This window comes from Microtus ochrogaster, unplaced genomic scaffold, assembly GCF_000317375.1.
Source record: "Microtus ochrogaster isolate Prairie Vole_2 unplaced genomic scaffold, MicOch1.0 UNK21, whole genome shotgun sequence".
Classification (NCBI taxonomy): Eukaryota; Metazoa; Chordata; class Mammalia; order Rodentia; family Cricetidae; genus Microtus; species Microtus ochrogaster.
In genome coordinates this window covers 1454083-1461026 of record NW_004949119.1, presented here as the reverse complement: position 1 = coordinate 1461026, position 6944 = coordinate 1454083, and the positions used below count along the sequence as shown (strand labels likewise).

The 6944-nt window shown below is 42.7% G+C and overlaps 1 protein-coding gene across 6 annotated transcripts in view; it reads right to left on the bottom strand.

Moving 5' to 3' along the window:
* Positions 1–6944, bottom strand: part of Fam149b1 (family with sequence similarity 149 member B1) — a 47372-nt gene that overhangs the window by 38155 nt on the left and 2273 nt on the right. For 2 of the 6 annotated variants that reach the window (XM_026789537.1, XM_026789541.1), the window contains exons 3-4: positions 4227–4331; positions 2957–3084 (exon numbers count right to left, since the gene is read on the bottom strand). In XM_026789537.1, the coding sequence (XP_026645338.1) occupies positions 2957–3084; positions 4227–4314 (216 nt within the window). In that variant the 5' untranslated portion in view covers positions 4315–4331. Of the gene's footprint in view, positions 1–2954; positions 3085–3233; positions 3348–4226; positions 4332–6944 lie in introns of all 6 variants that reach the window. The other 4 variants (XM_013353987.2, XM_013353988.2, XM_026789539.1 and 1 more) reach the window with 3 other exon arrangements.

Genomic DNA, 6944 nt, shown 5'->3' with positions numbered 1-6944 from the left:
CTCTGCCTCCCAAGTGCTGGGATTAAAGGTGTGCACCACCACTACCACCCAGCAGATTCATTGATTTTTATGTGGTATGTTCCTGCATGTGTGTGTGTGAAGCTGCCAGATCCCCCAGAACTGGAGCTACAGATAGTTGTGAGCTGCCATGTGGATGCTGGGACTTGACCCCTGGTCTTCTGGCAGAGCAGACAGTGCACTTAACCACTGAGCCATCCCCCCAGCTCTACCACAAGCTGTCTTCTGACCTCTACACGCATGCCATGGCATTTGCACCTGACACACCTGACACAGAGAAACACACACACACACACACACACACACACACACACAAGAGCAGAGGGAATATTTTAATCTCTAGCACTGAGAAATAAAAAAATTAAAAAGCAATCAAACTGAGAAACTGTTTTCTATAAAAGGAAAGTTAAACTGGGGAGTTTCCATCTCCAGGAACTTTCAGGTGTTTTCTGACTCTCTTTATAAGGACAACTTACAGAAATACTTTTTTTTTTTTTAATTTGTGTTTTGAGCCCTGGCTGTCCTGGAAGCTCTGCAGACCAGGCTGGCCTTGAACTCACAGAGATCCACCCACCTCCACCTCCTGAGTGTTGGGATTAAAGGTATGTGCCACTACATCTGGCCAGAAATACATTTTGAAAGTAATTTAGAAATTTAATTAATTAAATTAATTCTAAAAATTCATTGTACACCAAGCACCTAAAGGAAAGCATGGGATGGGAAACATGTACACAACGTTCGGAACCTAAAGCCACTGATCACAACACGGGGTGGCAGGACTGTTTACTCAGCTCACCGGGAATAAAGTTTAATCCCCACCCCACCCCTGCAAGGCTCCACTGCCACGTCATGCTCTTCTGCCCCTGTCATTTATATTTCCTCCCTAGGTCCCCATCTTGGACCTCTCCTACACACCCATCTTTTCTTCAGTCCCAAGAACGTTTACCTTTGAAATATGAGTTTCTTCTCTTAGCACCCCTTTACTTTAACATTATTTCTCTATTTATGTGTCTGTACCTGTGCATGCACACTGGCCAGGAGGGCAAGGGTATTAGGTTTTCTCTTCCATCACTCTGTGCCTGTTCCTGAGGCAGGGTCTCTTCCTGAGTCTGAGTCTGCAGTTTGAATCTCAGCTAAGATGCAAACTATCAAGTCCCAACAATCTTCCTGTCTTCACCCCATCAGAGTTGAGATCACAGGCATTTGAGAGGACACCCTGACTGCTACATGGATGCTGGGATCCAAACACTGGTGGTCCTGATGACAGTAACCACTGAACCATCTTGCCATCCCCACTTCTGGGGCTCTTGCAGAGCTGCCATTATTTGTCTGAGAAGTGCTTGTTCTCTTTCTTCACACGGTAACCCCTGCAGTCCTTAAATCTCAGGCTACTGGACAGATAATGCCAGGGTCTCAGGGAAACTCCTCCTATAACACTGTTCCAGCATCCCGCTGGAGCACCTGTCACTCATCCCTGGGGCAGTCTCCTCATTAGACAACTGAACTATGTAAGTCTCGCTCCATACCCTAGCAACTACAGAACAGACAGATATGATCAAGATATTCTTGAAGAAACTAATAAACCCTGAAAACCCAAATATTAAAACAGGGACGATCTAATTATGATAGGTTAACACCAAGAACTATTATATATACACTATTCTAGTTGACAGATGTGGAGGTAATAATAAACATCACCATTAACAATGACAAATGACAAAATCAGACTACAAAATAGTCTGCACATACATATAACCAAGGAAAATACACATACATGAAAAACTATTGGGAAGTGATTAATGATAATAATGATAGGTTTAAACAATTAGGCTTTTCTGTAGAGAGAGCAGCTAACTGTTGTTTAAAATCAATACAGCGGGGGCTGGAGAGATGGCTCAGTAGATTAAGGTTCCTGTCTCCAAAGGCTTGCACCTGAGTTCAAGTCCCAGAACCTATGTAAAGATGGAATTTGAGAAACAGCTTTACCAGTCTTGGGCTGGAGAGATGGCTCAGCCGTTAAAGGCTAGGCTCACAACCATAAATATAAAGAGAAACAGCTTCACAAAGTTGTCCTATAATTTCCTGCCATGGATCATGATACCAGCAGCCACACACACATAAAATGCATACATGCACACACAACATTTTCTAAAAAAACAAATAAGCCATGCAATAGTGGCACATGCTTCTAATCTCAGTACTCGGGAGTCTGAGAGATAGGTAAGTCTTTATGAGTTTGAGGCCAGCTTGGTCTGTGTTCCAGGCCAGCCAATGCTACCTAGTGGGACATTTTTTTTTTTTTCGAGACAGGGTTTCTCTGTGGCTTTGGAGCCTGTCCTGGAACTAGCTCTGTAGACCAGGTTGGTCTCAAACTCACAGAGATCCGCCTGCCTCTGCCTCCCGAGTGCTGGGATTCATTTTTTTTTTTGAGACAGGGTTTTTCTGTGTAACAGCTCCGGTTGTCCTGAAACTTGCTCTGTAGACCAGGCTGGCCTTAAACTCATAGATATGCACCTGCTTCTGCCTCCCAAGTGCTAGGATTAAAGGCGTGTGCCACCACCTTCTGGTTGGAACCTTGTCTCAAAACAACAAATAAAACAGCTGGGCATGGGGTCACATGACTTTAATCCCAGCACTGAGGAGGCAGAGACCAGTGGATCTCTGTGTGTTTCAGGCTAGCCTGGTCTACATAGTAAGTTCCAGGACAGTAAAAAAATACCTTGTCTCAAAAAACAATAAATAAGTAAGTAAGTAAGTAAATAAGGTGAAAGTGATCAAGGAAAAGCACACATTCATACAAGGCAACAAGGCAAGCACACTCCTACATAGCAAACACATGCATGCATACAGAGTGCAAAGAGTGCAGGAATGGCAATTCCTGAGGAGTTCCAAGAGTCTTCCCAGAACTGCAGCAGAATGATTAATAGACAACTCACACCATATCCCCAAGAGAAGTCGGAGCTGCCTTCTGTAGAGATCCCTGTGCCTGCATAGCTTGGAAAAGCAGAACGCGAGTTCCCGGTGTCAGTTGATGTAAACGGTGATTCTTGGGTGATGTCAGACTCACTAAATGGTTAATTTGAGAGAAAGGGAGAAGAAAAAAAAAGAAAGAAAAATTTCATGTTTCCTCAGCAACTTATCAGGTAGTAAACATGTGTACAATATATCTGTAGAGCAAAAATCGACTTGGAATTCAAGCACTGTGAAAAGCCCACCTCACAATACAGAAACGACGGTAGCTGTGCTGCTCAGTGTCCACTGGTGGCATCTCGGTTTACCACTGGAGGTAGTTCAGAAATGGTGACAGGACGTCTGAACTCGGTGAGTTCCTGTAATTCCCCAAGTGCATGCACAGATAACCACCTCATTAAACCCTTGCTACTGTAACCTGCTAATGCAGTTCTAATGAACTCTCTTTAAAATTCAAGGAATCTCACTTTTATTTCCAGGTGTGAAACTAGATTTGACTTAGCAGTGTTTCCTATGACAGCACACTGTCCTTCAGAACCCTCCTCGAAGCCGGTCTGTTTCTTAGGAGCTGCAGTTATATGTATCATATATGACAAACGTGTGACACTTTACATACTTCATCTGATTTATATTTACAAGACCGTATGAGAGATGCTGATAATGTCTTTTTTTTTTTTCTTGGCCAAACCAACGAAAGATCTGTCAGTTTACTGACTGGTTTCCAAAGAGCCAGCTTCTCACTGCTGGTTTTCTTTTTCTTTTTTTGGTTTTTCGAGACAAGGTTTCTCTGTAGCTTTGGAGCCTGCCCTGGAAAACTCATTTGCCCACTGTTACTCAGCTTATAAATGGCAGGAATAAAATTAAAATCAAATGTCTGATCCCCCTTTGAATCTAATTACTTAACAACTACATATTACTTCTGGTGGGTAGGAGAGATGTCTCTGAAACTAAGAGTGTGAACTGCTTTCCAAGAAGATCCAAGTTCAGTTCTCAGCATGCATGTTAGGCAGCTCATAGGGGGACCTGACCTCTAGCCTCTGCTAGACTGCAGTCATCTGTACAGACTCACACATACAGAGGCTGGCTTTGCAAGTCTGAGCTCCAGCAAGCCTCCTGCCTCAGGTTCTCATACAGATAAAATTCTTGTTTTGTTTCACTAGCATAGGCGTGGTCCTAATGAACAAAATCCTTGCCATTATCAAGTGCAATAAGTAAGCAAGCATGCTTTGTGCTAGTACCTTTGAGAACTTGTATCTTTTTCATGGCCGTCATTGGTAGAGGAAATGTCATCCAGTTGCTCTGGAAGGGGATGATGGTTAAGAGCATGCTTTGTTATTCCTTTCCTGTGAAAGATAAAACAGTCTTCTTTTATAGCTGGTATTCCCAGAGTCATTGGCTCACGATTACTTATTCTCTGTGTGTGTGCATGTGAAGAGTGAGAACAACTTGTGAGAGCTGGTTCTTTCCGTCCATCATGTTAATCCCGGGAGCTGAACTCTGTTGTCAACCTTGGTAAGCAACTGCTTTTACATACTGAGCCATCTGTGTATGTGTTTGTGCCTGTGTGAGTCTGTGGTGCACACAGGTGTCAGACCTCCAGGATCTCGAGTTCCAGTCAACTGAGACCCCTGATACGGGTGCTGGGAACTAAACTAAGATCCTCTGCAAGAACAGTAAGTACTCTTAACTTCTGAGCCATCTCGCCAGCCGAATATACTTTTAAATCATGTCCACCGTTAGAGAGAAAAGTTAAAGTGCAATCCACTAACTGGGATCTTAGCTTTATGTACAAATATGGTACGATTCACTAAAATCCCAAACTGGGAATCCTTGGAGCCAGACTACCTAGATTTGAACACTGGATTCATCACTTAATAACTGTATTATCACAAGCAGTTATTTAATCCTGTGCTTCACGTGACATACAGGTACCAGGGATTATGAAGTGCATTTGTACATTAAAGGCCTGGGAAGATTCCCTGTAAAGAAACTTGTAAAACTCTGTCTAACCCATCAAGTTTCCTGAATGTATTTTGTAGGGAAATGATGCCTACTGTAGATTATTAGTTCTGGAAGATATAATAACTGACATAGTCTATTTATTTCAGTGGACAAACCCAGCAGAATATAGGTTCCAGAGGGGTAATGTCCAACGGAAATATGATAAAAAACTATGAATGTCAGGTCATCACACCTGGCTTAGATGTTTATTTTGAATTTTTCATTCCCATGAAATGAGATACATGCTGGGAATGTATCTCAGCAGTAGAGCTTTCCAGCATATGTGAGACACTAAGTTCATTCCCAGCACCAAAGAAAGGGGGTGAGTGTGGAAGGCTGTATGTGTGAGTACTTTTGTTAAACTCTTTCCAACACATATTCTTAGTACCCTGTTGGAAAGCTGTTTGAAGCTACTGCTTGAAAATGGATTATCACTGTAACACCTAAAGTAAAAAAACTCATTTTAATTTACTATCATTTATAAGCATTTAATCCTCGTCCACTTCACTTGGATCCCCTTTTGGAAACGTTACTTTTAGGAACTATCAAAACTGTAAAATGTATTTTTAACTTCTCTGGTTAGAATTAATTATAAAAGCAAATTTGGGGCTGATGAGATAGCACAGTAGGGAGAGGTACTTGCCACGAAGCCTCAGGACCTGAGTTCAATCCCCAAGACCCACAAAATGGAAGGAGTGACTCTTATAAGCTGGTACATATGCACACATACACACACTGAACGGAATTTTAAAAACTAAAGGCAGATTTTAAGCCAAATCCTTTTGGGAAATGACTATTTCTTATTCTTATTCCCTAAAGAGTTTATTGCCCGATTTGCTGTGGTGGCAATAACATACTCCTCAGTGGATGGCATGCTCATGGAAAGCAGGGTGTTCTTTTCTCTTTCTCGCTCTCTCTCTCTCTCTTTGTTTTATTTTTCGAGACAGGGTTTCTCTGTAGCTTTGGAGCCTGTCCTGGAACTAGCTCTTGTAGACCATGTTGGGCTCGAACTCACAGAGATCTGCCTGCCTCTGTCTCCCGAATGCTGGGATTAAAGGCGTGCGCCATCACCCCAGGCTTGCGTTCTTTTCTCTGTATGACTCTTGCACTAAGTAAAGGTGGGAAGAGGCAAGGTGATTATTACCACTTGTTGAGGACCTACTGTCGGGGCCATGCAAGGGGACCAATAAGTAACATTGGAACTCATGGACCACAGCAGGGTGGTTGGAGAGGCAAAGCCCAGAGGACTATGTGTCCTGAGGGCCTCATGCTGTTATTGAGCATAGTTCTGACTGTGGCCTTTGTGTTCACCACATCCCTCATAATCTGTGGGTTGTATGAAAACTCTTCAGGGGGTTTCTAGCCCCTCACTGGGCAGTGTTACTAGTACTAATAGTGATTGGCTTTTTCCAAGTATTGCTGTTGGAGCAGATCAATGATTCAACTACTACCCTTAGAAAGAATTTAGACATGTAGATTAGTAAGATTAGGTTAAAATGTTTTTGTTAATGGCTTGAGGTACAAATCTCGGGGAACAGTTTAAAGTTTATAAAGACACATTTTTAATAGTTGAACACGGGACTTGCTGAGGTCAGAGAATAGGAACCATGGGAGCCTGGCTATTGCTGGCTAACATACCTTTCCTGCTAGGATGGTTTGGTGATCAAAGGTGATGATTAATTCCTTGTACCAGCCAGGCGGTGGTGGTGCACACCTTTAATTCCAGCACCTGGGAGGCAGAGGCAGGCGAATCTCTGTGAGTTCAAGGCCAGTCTACAAGAACTAGTTCCAGGACAGGCTCCACAGCTACAGAGAAACCCTGTCTTGAAAAACAAAACAAAACAATTCCTTGTGCCCATTTCTGCCCTCAGCTTCCTGATATAAAAACTGAGGATTTACAGTGGAGCTGACTGCTTTTCATACACAAATGTTTAGATTTGTAGTTTTTTTTTTTT